We start from the raw sequence: 21,911 nt of genomic DNA, 5'->3' as shown, positions 1-21,911 counted from the left end.
TGAAGGTATGTCTGCTTTACCCTTGCACACAGTGACCCAGCTGGGTTTGGAGGAGAGGAGACATCCCATCTGCGCAAAAGGGAAGGCATCTGCTAAGCCCATTATCTCACCGTCACTAGGAGCCAAATCTGGCAAGAACATCAGAGCTCTCCAGTGGGAAAGGGGGGATGGAAGAAAACAAAATAAAAACATCAACCCAAGCCAAAGCCTCGGTGCCCAGCATGCTGCCCTTTGCACACACTGCCTGCTGCTTCTGTATGCATCTCCTAGCCATGGTGAGATACAAGTCAACAGTTCCTCTAAGTACCAGCCAATCACTGCACTCCCAGGGGCATCTGGAATATGCATGCAAGAAGAATGTGAGGGAAAGAATTAAAGAAACCAGGAGAAAAGAGACATGCTTTCACAAATTCAGACTTCTCTCCAATCAAACTGAAGTTCAGTTCCTGGAGAAAGATGAAAGACTATCCCAGTTCAAGCCAACTGGAAATCCCTCCATTTTGCTCTCCCACCCAGTCCTGCAACTGCAGAAATGAGGCAGCAGAATGAAAGAATCCAAGTTAGACCTGGGTTAACAAATATAATGAAGATAAGAGCAACAACACCCTCAATGCTATGTTGACACATCCCACTCTTTTGCAATACATTTGTGCCAGTGACATGTTTCCCATCAACACAGCCTGGGAATGCGATTCTGTGCTTAGGAAACCCATCAACACCAGTAGCTCAAGTACACACAGAACCAGACCCTTGGAACATGACCAGAGGCTCTGGGGTCAGGATTTTAGGCACTGTGAGGTAGCAACTTAGGAGAAAATCCAAGTTCTCCCCCCCGAAGCAATTTTTAGCACTATAATCCCAGTCTTTTGCTCTGTCCTAGAGCAATGTTTAGCAGTCTAATTCTGATCTTACTTACTCAATTAGCAGTAAGCCATTGAGCCCAGCCTGTTCCAGATAGTAGCCACATGGTTCAACATCCTTCCCAACAAGAAGGAAGTCAGCCTCACAGAAATTACATTTTATCAGCACCATGACATTAGCACTCATAGTGTTCCCTAAGACACTTTCACATCTGACCAGGGGAGGAAAGACACACAAAGAAATTGCAACAAAGCCAAAAACCATATGAATCCCAGCCCAGCACCTTGGCCACATGACCCCAGGAAACTCCACTGCACTAGTTGCTGGCTTAGCTGAAAAATACAGTAGCGGGGTGGGTGTCGAGTTTGCAGCTCACCCTGTGTGCAAACACCATGCTGGGGGTGTGTGGATGTCACCCAAGAGATGGTGCTTAAAGAATGATGCTTTCAGACTTGGCATCTCAGTGTGCAGAAAGATTTGACAGCAGTACTGAAAACAACTGCAATTAAATTGAGCTTGTGATTGAGCTAAAATGTGAGCTGGAAGGTTTTTTAAGAAAAACAAAACAGTGAAGTCCTAACTATGCCAAAAAACAGATCACCTCAGCATTTGAGGGGAGAGTTCAGTTGCAGCTGCCTGCTCTATCACCATTTCACAGCCAAGACGACAAAATAAGAATTATTGCTCATTAGTAATTTCATTCTTTGAATACTTTCTGGGTGTTTGTTGTTTGGGTTTTTTTTTGTTGGTTTTTTTTTTTTTTTTTAATACATGTGTGCATACATGCATACACACAGGAGCTTCTGAGATATTTCAGTTTAAGGGCACATGTGATTCTGTTGGACTTGCTGGCTGCCTTGTACCAAAGCTGAGTGCAGAACAGCTCTGTGGGAAGTAAGGGGCAAAGGGTGACAGGCAGCACCACCAGCTTTCCTGGAAATAAGGCTAGCTGAGAGTTCAGCCAAAGAATTCAGGTTTACATAGCTAGTTCCATGACAGACGGCAAGTCCTCTTGGAAATACATTTGGGAGGAGAGAGAAGAGGTGAGATGTTTTAATTTTGTTACTACTAGAAGTGCTATTCCAGGAAAACCAGCTCAAATTCTGCTCACAGCCTGCCAGAGGGAGCAGCTGAATGAGAGGTGGTCAAGAGAGACAAGACCTACGGGGGTCAGCCAGAAGCTGTCAATTATTACTAGGACTAGTCCAGTGCCAATTCCAGTCCGCAGAAAAGTTTCCCATGGTTTTTGATAGATCTGGCGATTCAGGACACAGGATCATGTGAAAAAGCTAAATTAAGTTCCTCTTCCCTTATTGAAGTATGTACCAAGGAGCAGAGACAATCCCTAATAGTTGGTATTGCTTTCTGGGAAAACTTTTCATTCTTCTCCCACCAACCTCTTAATTCAACACTTCTCCCTATACAGATTTTCTAAGTCTATATTCCTCTAAAAATTATATTAATATGTGGAATATTCCATTTTCATTAGAAAAGCCATAACCCCTTCTTCCCTGCCCCCACCACTGCCCCAGTGGGTGGTGTTATACACGAACCCGAGTACTGCAGTGCCATCGTCCTTATCTGAATTTCAGTTGTGATGACGCAAAGGAGCATCAGACAGCTGTGTCCTGAAAACACCCCAACATGTCCCTTGCCAGACAAGGGAGACCAGCTGCTCCACCTCTGCTGGTTCATCCTGTGATCCTTCTGCAGTGGCTACAAGGGGCAAGTTACTGTTACCCATGGGAAAAGACCTGAAGGCAGCTGCTAGTTTGCATTTCATTTTTAAGCTATGTCAAGCCAGCTTCACATTAGCATATTGACATAGCAAGATCATTCCCTTAAAGAACTGGCTTTCACCCCCACCAGCCACGCTCGACTAAAATAACCCAGTATCTAAGTCTTTGCTGCCTTGCGTCCCCTAAACTACCCTTCTCTAACCTGAAAAGCATTCAAGCAGCACATGATATTTATAACTGTATACAAACACCTCCAGCCACAGCAGCCTGCTGCTACTCTGCCTCTAGAAAAGGAGAAGAGCTGAAGATCAATCACCTAAAACTGATGTTAGCCAGGCTGCTTGGAAGACCCTTAAGCACAGCTAAGAGCTCTGAGATGAAACAGAAACACTACTTCAAGCCTGTGCAGTGCATAAGGATGAGGACCATCGCAAAGGTTAAACACCCTACGGCAGGAGGGGTGATGAGTGGGGAAGAAGAGCCTCTTCAGACCTGCATCTTCAGCAGCAGGGCTTTTGCACCAAGGGCACCATGACGCTCTCCTGTTGACGTTAGACCACACTGCTATCCATTTGCCAGCCAGCAAAAGGACAGTTGACCCATAAAGTATTTCAAGTGGAAAAAAAAAAGCCTAAGACAAACAAAAACAGGAGCAGAGCAGGCTGAAGAGGGAGGCAGGCATTCTGGACATTCCACCCAGCAGCTCCTGTGACTGCGGCTCACCCGTGACACTGCAGCTCCCTCTGGAAGAGCTCCATATCAGCACAAAGATCACCCTCTGTGCCAGGGACATTCCTGCTCCCTGGCTAGTGCAGCAGTAAACAGGATGCAAGCTTAAAAGAAAGGCTCTCCAACAGGGATGGAGAACAGAGGATGGCACAGACAGTTGATGGATGTAGGGACAGCATCTCCTGTCCCTGCTGGTAGGAGGCATGGACAGACAGGTCACACCCAGACTGCAGATGCCATACCTTACCTGGACTAATGGGGCAGGCTGGGAACTGTGCAGATCCTTGCTAAACCTGCTTCTCATTCAACACTGACAAAAACTCCAATGGACTCCTTCCTGCACATCAGCAACACAGGAGGCACCACTCCTCTCTCTCCTCAGTCCCAACCTCCAGCTCCAGACTGGCCACACACGCCAATACCAAAAGCTTTGAAAGGAAGCCAGCTAGCAGAAGGAAGTGCAGGTGCTTTTGACATTCCTCCAGCACCTTGAGAGTCCAATGCTTTTTTAGTTTGGGATGGCATGACCAAGCTATTTTGACTGCAAGATTTTCAGGACAGGAGCCAGCTCCTGTGTACTGTAACCAGCGACCTCATTCTGGAGCTGCTTAAATTCTGCTTAGCTATCTGTTTGAGTGATGTTTGTGTGATACTCAGCACAGATGCTCCCTGCAAGCGTCCCTCACTACAATCAACACACTTTGCTTTCAACTCAGATGGTTGCTGAGCATCACTGGAGCTCTCATGTCTTCCATTGGTAGATCCCAGTCCAGATCTGGATTTAGGAATAGGATGAGTCAGAAGGAATTTACTAGCATGATCTCCCTCAAGGCTAATTTAGCTTGGTTGCCTGTCCCTTGCTATTTCAGCTGTTGCTGTACCTCATCCATGGAAGAGCTAAAAGCCATGATGAGCATGGGTTTCAGGAGAGCTTTCCCATTTTCTTCCCGGGCACAAATCCCCAAGCTGGTGCAGCTCAGCACACACAGCTCCTGCACCTGCCTTTCTCCAAATATTGAGAGTAAGCAATGCACATGCTTTTCCTGCCTGGCCCTCCCCAGGAGATGATACAGTCCTAATTATAACACAGTCCTGTCAACAGCCCAAAAACTTAAAGCTGTAAACAAGAGGCACGGAAAGAAAAGTTTGCAAGCTGACATCTAGAAAATAATTAACAGAGAACTTTACTGGATGTTTCCTCACAGGTAGCCAGAAAGTGCCCGTTCGTTCATCCCAAGAAACAGTGCATAGCAACGTGCCAGTGACCCAAGGACAACCTTAATTCTTGTACACAGTGACCTCAGTGTGTGAAAGACTCCACTGCTTGGCTGGACTTCCATTCCTCTTCCCACACTCACACTGAAGCAACCTGGTTTCCACTCGTTGTCCCAAGAGAGCAAGAACCAGACAGACCTTCAGCTGAACTAAGCTGAACAAAGGCCGACTTGTCCTGAATAGGAACCTGACCCAAGATGTTCTCCAACTGCCTATCAGTGAGGCCGAATGGATGTCAAAGGGGGGCTCAAAGACAAATTCATGCCACCAGGAAATAAAGTGAGAGTGAGGTCTTATGATCTGCCCTTATAAGACATTTTCAGGTGATAGGTGTACCCCACAGCTGGTGACAGCTCTTTAATTTCAGTGTGAAATCCTGGACAGATGCCTAAAAGCACTGAGTGTGGAAAGGATGCCTATCCCTCACTTGCCAGGAGTTGCATAACTCCCACTATTTAACACAAAGAAAATCTGCCCATTTTTAAACATTTGAGGCTAGGGGATGGCAGCTGGCAGCAGAGCCTTTAAAGGCAACAATTCTTTTCACATCTGTGCACATCTTCCTGTATGCCAGTAATATTGAGAAATTCCACGTACCAGAACAAGCTGTTCTTCTGGGACTTCCCTAATTTTTGTTGTTCTGAGGTATATTTAATTTATATTTATTTTAAGGTTTTCACTCAATCCTTCTCTCCTACTATTTTGCCATCAGATAAGAAACAGCTCAGCTGACTTGGCTCCAGATAAGAGATACAGGAAGGAAGCTTTTCTTTTTCTTTTTGGTGATACATAGGTAGCAAACACAACTCACCACACAACACACACCCACTCAGTCTGCAGACAGCCCTACTGCTCAACCAGCTGTTCCCTGTGGCAGGTAACCCTTCCCAACAGGGGCTCTGTGCAGGGATTTAACCCCTAAGTTCAACAAGCAAATGCTTTTGCAAAACAGATTTCTTAGAAAGCCTGGCCACTGGCTGTAAATAACAATCTTTCTCCCCCTTTGCTGAAAGGTGAGGAGCACTGACACACACCGTAATGGAGTAACTCCTAGGGATCCCTATCAGACTATGGTAAGCAACACCTATTCTGACCTTACAGGTGGGGCAGGTGGAAACACCAAGAGGAAAAGACAGCTTTTCAAGTAGGGCCAGCTCTCCCAGCCAGAGGCAAATGCTGAAGGAAGGGCTCAGCCCATAACACTTTCTGGCCCACATTCTCAGTACTGAGCATTGCAAAGTCTAGACACAAACAGTGCCAAGACACAGCCTGCAGCAGGAGAGCTAAATAAATCCAGATCACCTGCAACTGCTTCAGAGCCAGAAGCCTCCCTCTTATTAACATGTTTGTCCCCAAAATGTTTGCTCTTCTATTTCAAGTAAAATTTGGGAAAAAAGCAAAAAGCTGTTGGTCACTTGAGCTGTTTAAAAAAAGCCAAACCAAAAGGAGCCATTTTCCCCCTTTGAGCCAAGAGAGATGGTTATTTTGTGTGCTCTAGATACCAGTTAACAGATTAACCAGAACTATTGTCACGTCTTGGATATGGGAGCTTAAGGAGGAGATCTGCTTTTAAGTTGCCCAAGTTTTTTCCTCTTGCACAGAGCAGCTCACCAGGCAGCCCACAGTGACTGTTGCCTGCCTGTCTGCCCATTGGTACCTACAGGGTAGGACCCTCATGCAAGCCAAAGCACAGATGCACAATTCATGTGCCTCATCTCACCTTAAGGCAGGTTGCTCTGCTTTGTACAGAAGCAAAAAGGCTTTTGGAGAACAGGCACAAGAGCTGCCAGGCTTGATTACGTCTCTAACCTAAACCCTTGCACCAGACTTAATGTAGGGTTGGCACACCAGACCCTCACTAGGCAACTTATGTTCTCCAAGCTGAGGCCCACTTTGTTTCTGTGGCCAGGACAGGAATGTTTATTTTTGCAACAAAAAATCAGAAAACAGCACAGCTGCTCCTGTGAAACAATCAATAGGAAGGCCAAGAGGCAGCTCAGTTCAGGCAGACAGCCAGAATCATCCTCTGTCACAACCACAACAGCAATCCCCACAAGCCTCACCTTTCTCCACTGTAATTCCCTAATATAAGGCTTAATGCTGCATTTCTGTTCATTGCATTAGAGAGAAATTAAATGTTATCACAGGTCATGAAAAGGAAAAGTTGCACAGGAGCCCAGGCAAACTCCACTGAAAGCCATGTCCTGTCCTCATCCATCCACCAATCCCTGTCAACACTCTAGTGCAACCCAAATTGCATGGGGTGACAAGAAAGGGGAATTCACAGAGTAAGAGAAGGTGCAGCTCAAATCCCTGCTGCTCACTCTGATCCAAAGCAATGCTGGGTTTGGGGTAATTTTTTTAAAAGCAAGTACTCAGCGAGAGAAAGCTAGCAGAGGGGATAAACAGACCAAAAAACATGTTCTAATAATGTGAAATTGCCTTTCTCCTTTGCCCTGCACAGAGGCAGAAGTGGAACCACATCCAACTCTCGCTTTATTCATCCGAGTGAAAACCACTAACACAAAAAGCCTCCAGTGGTTGTTATTCTGAACTGGTGCAGAAGGATCAAATCTTACCCACATGCACAATGTTACACACACTCCATACTCACTTCTCAGAGTCAGTTTGCAGAATAGCACCACAAACCTAGAGAAAGAGTGCACTGTTTTCACTTCACACGGGAGGTATCACTAGAGGCAAGATGCTTCGGAAAAAGAGAGATAGTGCTACAGGACAGTAGATACCTTTGCCAGGCATATGCACCACAGATCCACAAAGACAAAAAGTGGAGTGAGCAGTCATCATTTCTATTTCCAGAGCCTGAAGAAATAGCTGCCACTCCAGCATCCCCTTCAGCTTTATCACACACTAGCCTGTACCCTCAGTGGGCTCATGAACACCAAAGCAAGGCCCCCACACAGCTTTTGGTGGCTTTCAGTCAAACCCCTGCTGAATGCTCTCCTGCATGCTTGCAGGCAGCAATTGTTTTGTGTTCACCAGAGATGTTAGCAGAGGTAGGGCTAGCTCTATCATGCAGAAAAGAGCAGCCAGTCTCCTTTCTCCCCATCCTTTCCCACTGTACACTTGCGTGGCTACTAACGCCCTGGCACAGAATGAAAGGAATAGCCCTGAAGTCTTCCACTGGCCCTCAGCCTGCATCGTGCCCAGCTCCCTCATGCTTGCACAGCTAGCCAACTACTCAAATCCATGCCAAGCACCTCCCCATGCACCTGCAAGCATGCTGCTTTCTGTGCCTGCTTCGCCCTTCCATCTCACACAGGCATGCTAGGCATCACCTTACACCCCTGAACTCTTCCCCACTAGCCACGGCATGAGCGGAGCAGGCTCCAGCAAGGAATTAAAATGAGAAGCTTCATTTCAAAGTCGTCCTCAGAGGAGAGGCAGGGGCATTTGGCTCTAGAAGGAATCTCATTTTGATGAAGCAGCTTATGTGGGACACAACTTCAGGCAGACCACAAGGCAGTCTTCATTCCTTGAGAGCCATGACACAAGAATATCTGGAGACTGATGTTAACTTTCTTCCACGGACATCAACAGTGGTCCCTGAGCCACAAATCCCAGGCATCAAGATGACTGGGGTTCTGAAAACAACCACATGAGCAGGACACGAGATACAGAGGGTTGCACAGACCCCTGCAAGGGAAGAGCCTCTGCTCAACCCTTCCCACAAGGCTGAGCAGTGCAGAAGCAAGGAGACCAGCAAGACAGATGTAGCAAAGTCCACCTGAAGCTCACACACACAGAATGAACTATGGCTAGTAGTTAAATGTTTGTTCCCATAAAGAAGTTTTTACCAATCCCACTATATAAGAACTCTAGGCTAGATAAATCAGGTAACTCCCCCTGTGCTGATAGTCCACTCTGAAGAACAGGGCTCTAACTTTCTCCATCCATCACATAACTATGGCAGCCTGAATCCACACCCTGCCTCCATGATACACTAGAATAATTTTTTTGCCAGACCCAGCCCTGAATCAGCAGCATTCAATGAAGCTGGCAAGAGCAGCTCTTGCTATTAACATATGTAAAGGGCTCCCTAATTCATTTACACCCTCAGATGCCGCCACCTCTACTTCAGGATGCTACACTAGATAATCCACAGGAGTGGCAGCTCAGAGACACTGCCAGAGCCTCCAATGCTAAAATGGTACTCAATTCTTTAAACCCTAACCCAAAAGTCTTCCAAAACCAGTATCCATCCAAACAAACTGCAGTGTATGAAGAGGAAGCTAATGGTTCTTTCTCATAAGAAATCCTTCAAGCACAGTACAGCCAAAAGCCTGGGAAACAGCTGCAAAAGGCACTTCATGAAGCTTGCTGATTCCAGAGGACTTTTCAGACAGAAGCCATCAATGTAGATTTGGTCTTTATCTGTACCAGAAAGCACCACAATTTCAGGTCTGGGCAAGTGCCAGAAGGCAGCACAAAGCCCTGGGTTCTAGTAAAACTACCAGCTTCTACACCTGACATATCCCAAGCACCAAGAACAAAGTGCATGCCATCCGTCCAGACTCATCACCACTGGGATCGCATGGAGCTTGGCTTGCTCTGAGCCTTTCAGCTGGGAAAGAGTCCCTTTCTCCAGAATACTGAAGGCAGCTCTCCCAGCCACACTGTACTGCAGATCAGCACAACCCCAGGGACAGGATCAGGCCTGTCACAAGCAGCTATTGTATTGCAAGTGCCAAACTCTCTCCTCTCTTCCTTCGGCCTTTGTAGCTACAACAGGCAGAGCTACAACAATCTCCAGCATCTTTTCTAAACTCCCAGGCTCACCAATTCCTTCCCTTCTACATGCTCCTTGGAAGGGATTTTCTACTGCCCCAGACCCTATCACTTCCAGGACACATTCTGCCTTTTCCCCAAGGACATAGAATTATTTAGGGCCTTCTGCATGGAGTCGTTTCCTCTACCCCTCCTTTTCACCAGCTTACTCTCTCTGGTGCCTTATGCCTGCCTGACAAGAAAGACAGCCTAAGGCAAATACACATACATGGGCTCCCTCGACTCCCAGACTCTTGAAGGCACATCCTGACTTTCACCTCAAGTCTCAGGAACATTTAGCAGAAAGAAAGAGGCCAAGTATTAGAGCTGGGCATTGGAAGTGTAGAATTGCAGAGGACTCAATGGGAAAGTGGTTGCCAGCTTGGAATCCAGCCAGCAGCAGGGTTTGCCTCATGGAGAGCAAGGTGGACAGGAGTCACCTGCTCACACTGCTCCTTGGAGGAGGAGATTTCTGAGCTTTTGCAAAGGCCCTGGAATTAGGAGGCTTGTCCATTCCCAGCTCTGGAAAGAAGGAATACTGACCAAATTACCATTTCTCCAGCCCTTGCATGGTCCTCTTCAAGTACAGTACAAAGCAAGCACAGAGTTGAAAATCCTCTCCAGCCAAGCCAGTGAACATTTCATCCCTGCTTCATGGAGGGCATAGAGAGAAACTTGGAGAAACCCGGAGCGAGCCGGGAGGGGGCTAGCATCGGACTACAGTCATTCCCAAGCCCGCTGTGCTGGAAGGCAGCACGGCCCTCCGACAGACAGAAAACAAACACCATCAGCTACTGGACATGCAGGCAGAGCTGCTGTAACCACTACAGCAGCAGGAGTTTGGACCTGGAAGGAACCTGAGGAAGGTTTTTGATTTATCAGGACTAAACTCAACTTCCAAACATAATCTCATATTTTACAGGGAGGATTTGGAGGTACCTTGAAGAGTTTTGGGAGATAAGAGGCAGGAAGAAGTGGAACAGCCTGGACATGCTACAAGTTCAAGAGAGATGCTAAAATTATGGGTCAGAAGAATGACCATGTAAAGACTGCTTGTGCTGTTGCCACTGAGATTGCACAGCTGTTGTTGTGGCTGACAGAGAAAGGCTGGGCACCAAGCTGCTCTGCCTGCATGTCCGGTAGCTGTCTATGTCAGGTGACAAAAGAATAAACACATGCATTGCTACAACGATGTTTTTTGCTAAAAGTGGTTACTTGGCTTCCCTTGCACTCATCCAACACAATGCCTGCAAGAGCACCTTTCCTCACAGGAACTTCCTTATTAGAGCCAGGCAGACAATAGGAACAAGCTCTCTCCCTTCCAGCAAAAGGTATTGCAGGGTGCTCTGGCTGCTTGGCTGCCAGCTCACTCATGCGGACACCAGAGTCTGCAGCCCTGTGACTGCTGATGGCACTCATCCAGGCATAGCAGCTTCTCCACCAGGCCAGTGAACATTCCCAACTATGTCAGCACAGAACATTCCCCTACCCACCTCTCCTTTCCACCAGAAGAAGCAGCAGCTTTACCACTTCCAGGGAGTGCCAGGAGGTGCCCCATGAATTACATCCACATCTCCATGTATGTACATAAGGGTGCCTCTCCTTCCATTGGCTGGGCTGGGCCTGCTGAGCTCAACAACTTTTTCCCCAGCTAGGGCCTCTGCAGGAGATACAAATGACAATCTCCTGTGCAGGGAGGGACTCAAGTTTTGAGAGGCCACAGATGCTATGAAGCTTTCCTTCCTGTACCTGGGGAGATCTACAGATCTCTTCACACAGCCACACAAGACAGCATCATACATACTTGTCCTAGGATAAGCTTCATGATTCATGCTTTGGCCAGCATAAACTGGCATTGCTCTGAGGACTCCATAGAGACTAAGCTGATTTATTTCCCTCTCTCAATCTGGGATTTGGTCTTGGACTCCACACACACAGAAAAAATAATCTCTGTGACCAGCCCTTAAGTCTTTGCATGCACATAATCAAATTTCAGGAGCACAACATTTAAGATGCTGCTGTCGTTCTTTATCTCAATTTCAAAAGGTAAGAAAGGGTTTGGTTTGTTGGGGTTTTTTTCCTCCTGCTACTCAATGGAAAAAGTCTATACAGTTCAGCAGCATATTTCCTGGTGGTCACATGGTGACAGCTGACAAGGAAATCTGAATGTCACATAACTGCTACTTCATCTCAGGTCAAGCCTGAGAGAGTCCTGGCTAAGATCCTAGTTAAAAATAAATAAATAAATAAATCCCGTAAACAACCCAAGAAGAGTTCTCCAACAAACACCCCAAACAATGCTACTCAATCTAGCAGGTATATGGCCTCCTCTCTGTATTCTTAGTACTAGAAGCATCCCCTCAGCTTGCTTTATCATTTTCTGCTGAAATTGTCATGCTTTAGGAGAACAGCTAACTCCCACAGACAGGCATTTGATAGCCAGCTTTGCTTCTGACAGCAGAGCCCACCTCTTCCCCCCAAAAAAGCAGCAATTTAGCAGTTCCAACCCACCCTCAGATGAAAGCTGTATAAGATAATACTCACATGCTACACAGACAAATGAAATGCTGTTGGTTAACTATGAGTCACAAGCACAGTCTGGGACCTTAGCATCAGCTCAAAAACAGTTTTTCAGCAATTACAGGTTCACATTCCATCATCCATCCAGGCTGCTACACTTCCAAAGCAGGCACCCCGAATCCCATATAGCTTACCAGAGTGAGATGATTCAAGATCATTAACAAAAATATATCCCCTACTCTGTATTTAAGCTTTAAGAATCCAACAGTAGCTGCATTTTAGCATTACTTGTGACTGAAAAAGTACAGTCTCATCATGTCACATAAGCCAGTTTTACTCATCCAGGCCAGTGACTTAAGGATTTATTCAGACAGGTAAGCATCCTCAGAGCTCCAGGCCTGGAATCTGTGAAAAGCTGAAGGATTTGAGGTACACATAAGGAGGAGACTGCAAAGCCAGCACAAAAGGCATTGGCATATGGAGGTGCTTTTCCTGGTGTGCTGGACTCCAACAGCCCCAAGAGAAGACACAGGCATGACAGAAGGCCATTTCCCAGGAAAATCTCAGGACAAAAAGTGATTCATGCTACAACACTGCAGTATGCACAATCAAGGAACTCATAAACATGTGAGACTTTGCCCGATGCACCCTGATAGCCATACAGATTATTCTAGTGGAAAAACAGCAATGCTTTTTCATGCCAGTGAACAGAATAATCTCAAAGCTGGAGAGAGCACCTCAGATGCGGGACAATACCACTGTTTTAAAAAAATACCACTGGAGAATAAATCCAAGATCCCTGCACCTTAATGGTAAAGTGCTTAACAAGAGCTAGGTGAGGTCATATTAGACCATAAATACCTCCTGGCCTCTTTTTTATAAGGTTCTCTGCCTAGCTAATATGCATGCCCAGTGCTGTTTTATTTGGTATTCTCAAATGCACCTTTGAAGCCCACAGGGAGCTCTCAAGGCTGCATATCATTTAGTCAGGGCTTTCAGTTCAGTGTTAGCCCATAGTGAAGACTTACTGCCATATACAAATGACAACAGCGTAGTCTTAGTTCGGGGAGAAGGCAGGATCAGCTCAGAGGCAAGCTGAACAGGTGCAAAGGCCAGAAGGAAAAAGCTGGAAAAGAAACCACTAAGTGGGATCTTACACTCCGAAGTCCAGGAAAATTCCTGTTCTCTCTGATCAGGGTCTCAAAGGATCAGAACCAAAGAAAAACCCCAAAGGAAGAGGTTTTTCCACTCCTCCCCAGGAAGTATTTATCTTTGCACAGTAGAGTCTCATTGAGTTCAGAGCCACGTACAGATGCTTGAAGGCACTAGCCTTACCTACACACAGCCAAATAAGCAAGGCTTCTGCAAAATTCCACTCTGCTTGTCATCCACCAAGACACACTATTTAGCATTTCAATTTGATGGACAGGGCAACAGACAGTGCAGGGCAGCAGTTGCCATAAGCTTCAAAGCCCATGGGCTATTACACTTGCTCTCAGAGAGAAACCAGCTGCACGACAAACACAGATACTTGGTATCCTACAACAGCCTGTACTAGGATGAACTGCTCTCCTAGTACAGGCTGCAGCTGTACCTTCTGCCACCGTCCCCTTCTTCCTTATGATTTCATTCTAAACCCTGGACCTCAGCCTGGAATCTGCACTGTCAGGAGAGTTTACGACAGGGACAAAGTGCAGTGATGCCATGCCCCAACCAAGCACCCCGTTTGCTTTTACTTCCAGAAGTCAGCTCTGTTGCCTTAGAGCTGCTCTCTACCCAAGATATATATATGCCAGCCACACAAGCAGAGTCAAAAGAAAAGTATTCCAGAAAAGTCAAACTTCAGACAGAATTTAAAAACGCAAGATCCAAGCCTTGACTGGCTTTAAACAGCATGGTTTGCCCTCTTTCAGGAAGGAGGTGAATGCTGCCTAGAAGGTCACCCGAAACTCAGTCCTCTTTATCATGCCTCCCCTTGTACCTCATAGGGAGCAGGAAAACCTATACTAATCCTGATTCGCAGAAAGCTCTCTACCAGGCTGGGTAACTCTCTGAAGGCAACGCCTATCACACCGTGGATGCTCAGGACATATAAATAGCAACAACAAGGTAGGCATGATAACAGACTTGCTCAGCACTATAATGGCATCTGAGCAAGGCAAAGGGTTTGGGCACTACCGCCACCCTGTCTCATGTTCGTGCCACACTTCTGAGTAGCACAGGGACCACCCAAGTCAGGGAACTAACTGGGCAGCCACTTCTTCCAACAGAAGCAACAGCAAGTAAAGCAACCAAATCCCTGGCAGTTATCAGCAAATGGATCCCTGCAGGAAAAGGGATTAGAGAAGGCCTTTTCTCTTGTCCATGATAAAAGCTGGCACCATGGCATGACTACAGCCTTTGAGATACCAGGCTGGGGTCTGAACAGCTGTTAAGAGCTTCCCATCAAGCTCCAGAAGCAACAGTTACACTTCATTTGGCATTTCTGTAAACAAAATGCTAAGGAGGGAGAAACTTCAGATGAAACTACACAGAAAAAGCTTACTTTTGCTACCTGAAGGCTACATCTCAAAACTCTACCTCTCCCCAAAGAACAGGGAGTGCCGTGGAAAGACACCTGTGATCAAGGTGAGAGGAGTTCAAGCAGTAAACAGCTCTGGTTTCACTTGGCTCTAGGAGAGGTCTGTAATTCTCTGAGACTAAACAGATATACCTGATTCTCTCACATCACATTCCCCTTTCAAGTTTAAGATACTTTTCTGCATTTTTTTTCCTCAAAATAAAAGCTTCCAAGTACAGACCCTAGCATGTGCTTGTTTACTTTTCCTCCCATAAGCAAAATGGCTAAACATCAAAACAGAAAAAAAAAAAAAAAACAGGAAGCACCACACACCATTCTCTTCAGCTGTTTCCCAGACATATCCGAAGCAGGGACAGACTACCTTGTGTGCCTGCTTCACAGATAACTTTTTAAGGTTTCTTCTGTAACTTGAAAACGGAGGTAATATCTAGCTAAACTGGTGATGTAGCTCTTGCAGAGGGCAGTAAAATTTCCCAGTGCCCTACACCCCAAGGAATAACCCTCTTCCAGAAATAAAGACGCTAAGAAAGAATAAAGAGAGATTTCCTAGTTACTCAGAGTTCAACTCTAATCCGTACACTCAACACCCTGCCTGACGTCTCCATCTCCAGCCGCTTCGCCTCCCATTCACAGCCACTAAGAGCTGGCACCCACACGGCAAGAGGTCAGCTCCTCTCCTCACCAACAGCCCCACATTCAAGCAAGCCAAACCCAAGAACCGAACCCCAAGTCCACTTCACTACGGTGGGGATCAAAACCAGGACTTAATACCTTCTTGACGTGGGGCAGCGGTCCCCTCTGGAGACATCTGCGCTGCAGGGCACAGCGGCACCCACTCACCCACCCTCCATCCCACGGGAGCCAGGTGCCCATTTCGGACCTGTTCTTCACGGCCTGACGGGGCCGAGGTGCCTCTGACACCCGCTCGGATGCCACCCGCGAGGAACCGGGTGTGAATACTGAGGTAAAGGCCTTAAAAACAAAGCGCCGCACGCAGTTGGGAAGGAGGAGGACGGCGGAGCGCTATTTCCACCACCATTCCCCCCCACTGCTGTTGTAATTCAAAAGAATTCCTCACAACGAAGGCAAGACTGGAAGGAGCGCTCGGCTCTGGCAGCCGGCTGGCCTCGCTGTGACAGCGCCGGCACCTCAGGCCGGCCCCGGGCCGCCCGCGGGCGCCGAGGGCTCCTCGCCCGCCCCGCGCTTACCGAGGCAGGCGCCGCTGACGAGGGCGGTGGCGGTGAGCGCCCCGGCTGAGGCGCCGTAGACCTTCCTGGCGTTGGCGACGAGGAACGGGGCATGTTCCTGCAGGCAGCTGGCTACCCCGACGTGGTAGACACCCAGGAAGCCGCAGCCGGCGAAGGAGATATTCCAGGTGGAGTCTGGGGGGAACATGGCTTCCGCGCCCCGCTGAAAGCAGGGGTTGCGGGGGGGAGGAGGGGAAGCCGCGGGGTTCCTCTCACATCACACCGCCCCGAAGCGGGCGGGACGGAGGAAGAGAGCCGCGAGTCGCTGCTGCGGACGCAGAGACTCACTAGCACGGCGAGGTTTGCCGCTAGGTTGCTGGTGGCAGCCGCCGAGCTTATATGAGGCGGTCCCAGCCCTGCCCCCGGCCGGCGGAGGGGCCGAGCTGAGGGGCGGTGGCTTCGCCCCTCCGCCGGCCGAGGGCGGGAAGCTCCCGGCCCCGCCTTCCAACCCTTCCTCCGGTGACCCCCCCTCAGCCAGGGAGGCCGGGCCCTGTGGGCATCGCGGTCGTTCGCCGCCCGTTGAAGCACAGCAGCCGTACCGCCGCCTCCTCCCTTCAGCGGCAGAGGCTAAGCCAGCTCCTTCGAGGAGCGAGGGGGAAAGGAGAGGATTACAGCTCCTCACAAGCACCCCAAGCCTTGCCGCGTACCGGGGCAGCAGCCTGTCTTCCCCCCACAAAACATGCTCGCTCTTGAAGGCCTCTGCTCCCAAGTTCTTGGCGTTTCCTGCAGCTAGAGTCCTTTGTTTTTTGGGAGAGGGGCAAAAAACGTGAGAAGAAGGGAAAAGCTTCCTCCTTTCATAAAAAGCTGGGGAGCCAGAGGGAGGCAAGGCTCAGCACAGGCATAGTGCAAGAACAGAGAGAAAGGCAACCCCTCTCTCTTAACAGCTTTCTCTGCCTCCAAACTCACCAAAATACACCTGGTTGCTTATCTTTGCTACCCTTCTCTTAACAGTTTTCTCTACATGCCTCTAAGCTCACCAAAACGCTTACCTTTGGTCAGGGCAACCACAATTTTCAGTAGTCCTTCTGCAGAAGCTCTGAGGACAGGCAAGCCCACAGCGTATCAACTCACCACAGAGCAGCACTGGGTGAGAGGCCAGTGCTATTAGATCAAAATAGATTTCAGAAGCTGGAAAGATCCGCTTGTCATAAACAATACAGACTATTCATTCAAACAATTAGATAAGTGTGAAAGTTTACAGGGACATGAAAAGGATCAGCAAAGCAAGAGAAGCAGCTGCTCAACTCAGAGCGAGGAAGCAAGATGAGCAGGAGGGAGGTTTGGGGGATACAAAACAAAAAGCTTAAGTAGTTTTTCAATAGACTCAACATGGGGCAAAAGCACTTTCTACCAAAGTTTTTTAAAAAAAAGGCTTAATTCTTAGTGGCATAAATCTATTTGCATTAGTTTTCTTATAACTGGTCAGAAGTTTCTCATTTGGGACACTTGTTATACCTGTCCTTAACAGCTCTCAAACTAAGCAGAACTAGGCCTACCTCCCCACAGGAATTTCACCAGTTACATTAGTGGCGGTCATCCAAGTAGCCCCTCTCCTGTTCCTTCCACTCCAAATGTCCTTTCACAGGATACATGGGAGGCTGGTACCCTCCCCACAGAGGGGCCATCCAGGTTGTTAAGAACAGCTTTCTACTGCCTTACAGACAGCTGACTGAAGCAACCAAACTCAGCAAGTAACCATTATATAAATCAAATATTTGAGCTCAAGTTAGGCCTTATACTCCAGCCCCTACAGAGTGCTTTTTCATTAAACATTTGCGCTTTCCTTCCATCAGACAGGCAGGAGTCAAGCCTTATCTTTCTCCCATGTCCTACCCTGGAGCCCACCACCTCACCGAGCTGCCAGGAACTGTCCTTGATACATACTAGCTCCATCCTGGATCACCTAAAGAACTAACCCCAGTTAATCTCAAGTCCTCTGTTTATGCCCTATACCCACCCTTCTTTCCCTTCCTCTTATACCTCTACTTGCTTTTGTAATTTCCTTCCTCCCTTAAGTTTGATGTGATTACATAACCCTTGTCAGCCCTCATCTCCTTCACCTGAAGAGGTAAGCATTGGCACATCTGAGCCTTGACCCTCTTAATGGCCCTTGACACCAAGACAATCAATCATAGTGCTTTCACCCCATGCTTCTGGTGACACAGAAAGGTATTTCCATATAGCCAAACACAAAGAAAGCATTGTCTCTTGCGTTTTCTAGACCAAGGATCATGCTGCAGAAGAACTAGTCAATGGGCTGTGACTTTAGCGGAAATCTGTGGCAAAACTGAATACTGAACCTTGTTTGCAGATACCTCCCTAACACTTGTAACCACAAGAACAGCTTCGTTCTCCAGCCCATGCTACTTCCTCTTTTTTCAGCATTTCACAAACTTTAAAGTTCCTACTATGTCTGGAAAATAGAAACAACAATGCTGTGACAATGCTGGGGTTAGTTTCACTTGATTTCTCAACAGCAAGCTCATCCTGAGTTGTTTATATCACTCTGCCTTGACCCTCAAAGTTACCTGTTTGAGGAAGTTAATGCTGCCCTGTTGAAACAGGTTAATGAAATAAACCATGTGAACAGTAATCTCTTGCAGAATGCTGCCTGGGTACTGGCACTAACAGGCTGGCAAACAACTGTTTTTCTCAAAAATAAATTATCCCCCCAAACTAATCTTTTTCTTCTCAATAAGAAAGCACTGCCATAATTCTGCAATTGCTCATAATCCTGCAGTAAACCAGGTCAGCAAGATTTACATGGCAGCTTTTCATGTGTATCAAAGTCCTATCAGAATACAAGTTCATTTGTGCCCTTGCATGTTGTGATGCCACTGAGACAGCTTCTCATGCAATCTCCCTTTGTTGCATTTGTTTTCCAGTCTAATGAATGGTGAGCAGTTAGTACATATGAGATAATAACATACAAACAACCTCTGTTTGTTTTTTCAGGTAAGACCTTGGTTGTTGATGGCCAATGGGAATTAATTTTAAAGGGAAGCTGAGTAGCAGCCTGTTACACTGTTGTCTTCAGCATGTTACTCTACTATTGTGGCCTGTAGTCAGCAAGACTGGGGCACAGGTCATGAAGCCCAACACGAGTGCCATTAACATCACTGCAAAGCCTGACTGTGATGTCTTTTTCTTACCTGTGATGTTTGTGTATATCGGATAATTCTTTATCAAAGACTTCAGACTTGCTTCATAGGAGCATCTCCTTAGGCAATGGAGCAGTCCCCTTGTCCTGCTCTCTTGGGACTGAATTTTCCTTCTAGGAAAGCTACTACAGATGTCTCTGCCCGACGTTAAGTAAAACCTACTGAGCACAAGCATGTAGTGGTTTGCAAAACTGGGCCTTAGTAGTAAGAGTGAAACCAGTTAATTTGACAGCGGCCCCAAGGGACCCATTGCTTATTACTTTCCAGTAGTGTCCAGGACATTCTCCCTGCTTTCCAAGTAGCAAAGATGTCACTCTCCCTGCCCCATGGTGTAAGGAATGATTTTCAGTCAGAGCTGATTTGAGATGGCGCAGAATTTCCCAGTGAGGAAAGCTTACGTGTTTCAATGTCAAGCCTATGACTAAATCACTCTGCCCTACTGTCAATTTAGTAATGATCAGTTACCAGTATAATCTCCAAGCACAAGGCTATCCTTTCCTTTCCCTTCAATGCCTTTGAGCCTTTCTTTATGAAATCAGGAAAAATCTGTTCTAGCTAAAATTGATTCTGCAAGGGGACAGACTAGGCCACCACTCCAAGTGTTTGCAGGTGCTAGTTTTCTCCGAGAGCATCATGGAATACAACACATCCACCCCACTGCTACCCTTGCCATTGGAAATCATTGCCCAGTCTGAAAAGGCATCAGTGACACCTGAAAATTCGGAACAGCGTCCACAGAGCAGGAGCAGGGATCCCAACTCCTTCATAGCTAAAGCTCATTGAGATCAGCCGAACAGAGTGGTGAGCTCCATCCAGAACACCAAACAAGTCTGCAATAGTCTTCCAGGCACATCACTGCTCATATACAAAGCCACCATGTGACAACTGCTTCATAAATAGGTACAGGGGAAGAAAGCTTAAAATGGTTTGATTTTGCATTTGGAAGAAACGTTCACCATGCAGAGATTTTAGCAAATTCTGTAAAATGTGTGTGAAATCTTGGAGTAGACCTGTCCACTGACCTTCACAAGGAATACCTACACGGGGTGGTTATGTAGAATACAGCGGCTCCCTCTGGCAGTGTAACAAATACTGTATTTTCAGCGCTTTCTCCAAGAGCTGCCCCCAAAAGTTTCTTCTCTAAACAGTTTACCAAATGAGCTGTCCTCTTTCACAAAGCAGATTGAGCAAGTTTTCATCAAAATGATGCACTTTCAGGAAGGAATTTAAAGGTGACAGGAGGACACCCAACACAGGATCAGGTCCATAACTCAAGGTTTAACAGGTCATAGCAGAAGATAGAGATAAATAAGGGGAAAAAAGTAATAGTCCTCCCCTCACAGCAGCCAACAGCTGGCACCACGGGTTTCAGTCTCATCCCACAAGCCTGGGCACAGCAAAAGTCATGGAATAGCTCAGTGCACAAATTCCTTTGTGCATGGAAAAACCCTGCTGAGTGGTATGACAGGGCAGTTCCCTCCTGTGTAAACACTGACTTGGCTCGTGCAGCAGCCAAGCAAGGCAATATTGCAGGGTGGCAGGAGTTACCTCTCAGTAAAACTACATCCAAGAATCACTCTTTTTTCAGTGATCTGAAATGGAGAAATCAGCAAGGAAAGAAACACAGGTATACCTGCACCCCTTCCAGTGCCAAACCACAGCCATTACAAGTCTTGACAGAGAACTAGAGTGAACATGAGCAGTTTTCGTTACTACCACAAAGATCACCATGCTAGGACTTAAGAGACGAAGTAGATGAAATGTGTTGGCACTGTTAACCTCCCATAACTTTCTTGCAGTAGGCACAGAAGGGCAGCAAGGGTTAGTTGCTCAAATCAGTCATTTCGAGGTCCGAGGATCCAACTTTCAACTGCTCGCTCCCTTAGCTGCTGTGAAGTAATGGGTGTTTTCTCTTAGTACACCACAGGGAGATAAGTTTTTCCTACTTGGATTTCACCCTTCTCTCCTCTCAGAAGTACTTGCCATGCCTTGTCCAGGGAACGCATAACCAACATAGCTGTATCAGCTAGCACTTCCCCTCCCCCCTCCCCCAGATAACTATGTTAGAAAAGCTTCACAGTATAGACTGCTCCATGACACCTCTTTTTAACGCTGCCTGTGGAGACTTGGCATGGGAAGATCATCACATGTGCTACTTGTACTTTACCTACTTATGGTGACAGCCAGGACTGCTGTAGAAGTCAGGGTAAGTTGCCTTCCAGAACCACCTCCTAGCAGAAGACACTTTATAAAAGCAAAATTTACTGTCCTCCCAAGTTGATGTGTTCTTCTGGGCATACCAGAGATCAGTTTCAGTTCTCCAAAAATACCACTCTCCTCATAAAATAGTTTCTTTTTGTTCAGATCAAGGTGATTCACGTCCTATTGGTTCAGATACCCCCAGAACAGCCATTCAGTATGAAGAGCACCTTTGCATGATCTCAGTGTCCCATGAAGAACAGGATGCAGTCTTTTTTTTGTTACAGATTCTATGTTAAGCAAACAGATGTAACATGAAATTCAAGCACAGTCAAGCATTTTATTGGTGTTGTCCCTAGATCTTGGAAATCTGACCCAGCAGTGAAATCAGTGCTTTTAGATATTTACAAAAACTAATTGCTGTAACTAGCTCTGAAATGACAATGTTTCTGGACTAATTCAGACCTGCTGTCCATCCAATTTCACATGTTTTGGAATTGATTAAACAGATCCTGAAAAATAAAGTCCTTTCATTGCTGAATAGATGGGACTCTTTCCTGAGTAACTGGGATGGCAAAATAGTATGGAGAAGGTGAACTTAACATCAGGTAGATTCAGCTTCCACATACTGTTTAAGAAACAGCAGTGTCAAAACAAGCATCCAGGTTCACATAGCTTAGCCATTTCCTAATTCCTTTAAGAGTTCAGTCCCATGGCTTGTCATAAAATTCACATACCAGTTTCAGAGATAAAAAATCAAAGCTGTCTCAGAGCTATTTTAAGAACAGCTGTCTGAATCCAACAGCACTTG

The 21,911-nt window shown here is 46.8% G+C and overlaps 1 protein-coding gene across 1 annotated transcript in view; it reads right to left on the bottom strand.

Annotated features, from left to right (window-relative positions):
* The window catches only part of PNPLA2 (patatin like domain 2, triacylglycerol lipase), a 31,296-nt gene extending 15,233 nt beyond the window's left edge, over positions 1-16,063 (bottom strand). The window contains exon 1 of the mRNA XM_075047850.1: positions 15,702-16,063. Coding sequence (XP_074903951.1) covers positions 15,702-15,888 — 187 coding nt within the window. The 5' untranslated portion in view covers positions 15,889-16,063. The remainder of the gene's footprint in view (positions 1-15,701) is intronic.
* Between the last annotated feature and the right edge of the window lie 5,848 nt (positions 16,064-21,911).

This window comes from Buteo buteo, chromosome 16, assembly GCF_964188355.1.
Source record: "Buteo buteo chromosome 16, bButBut1.hap1.1, whole genome shotgun sequence".
NCBI classification, from domain to species: domain Eukaryota; kingdom Metazoa; phylum Chordata; class Aves; order Accipitriformes; family Accipitridae; genus Buteo; species Buteo buteo.
This window is presented reverse-complemented; position numbering and strand designations above follow the sequence as displayed.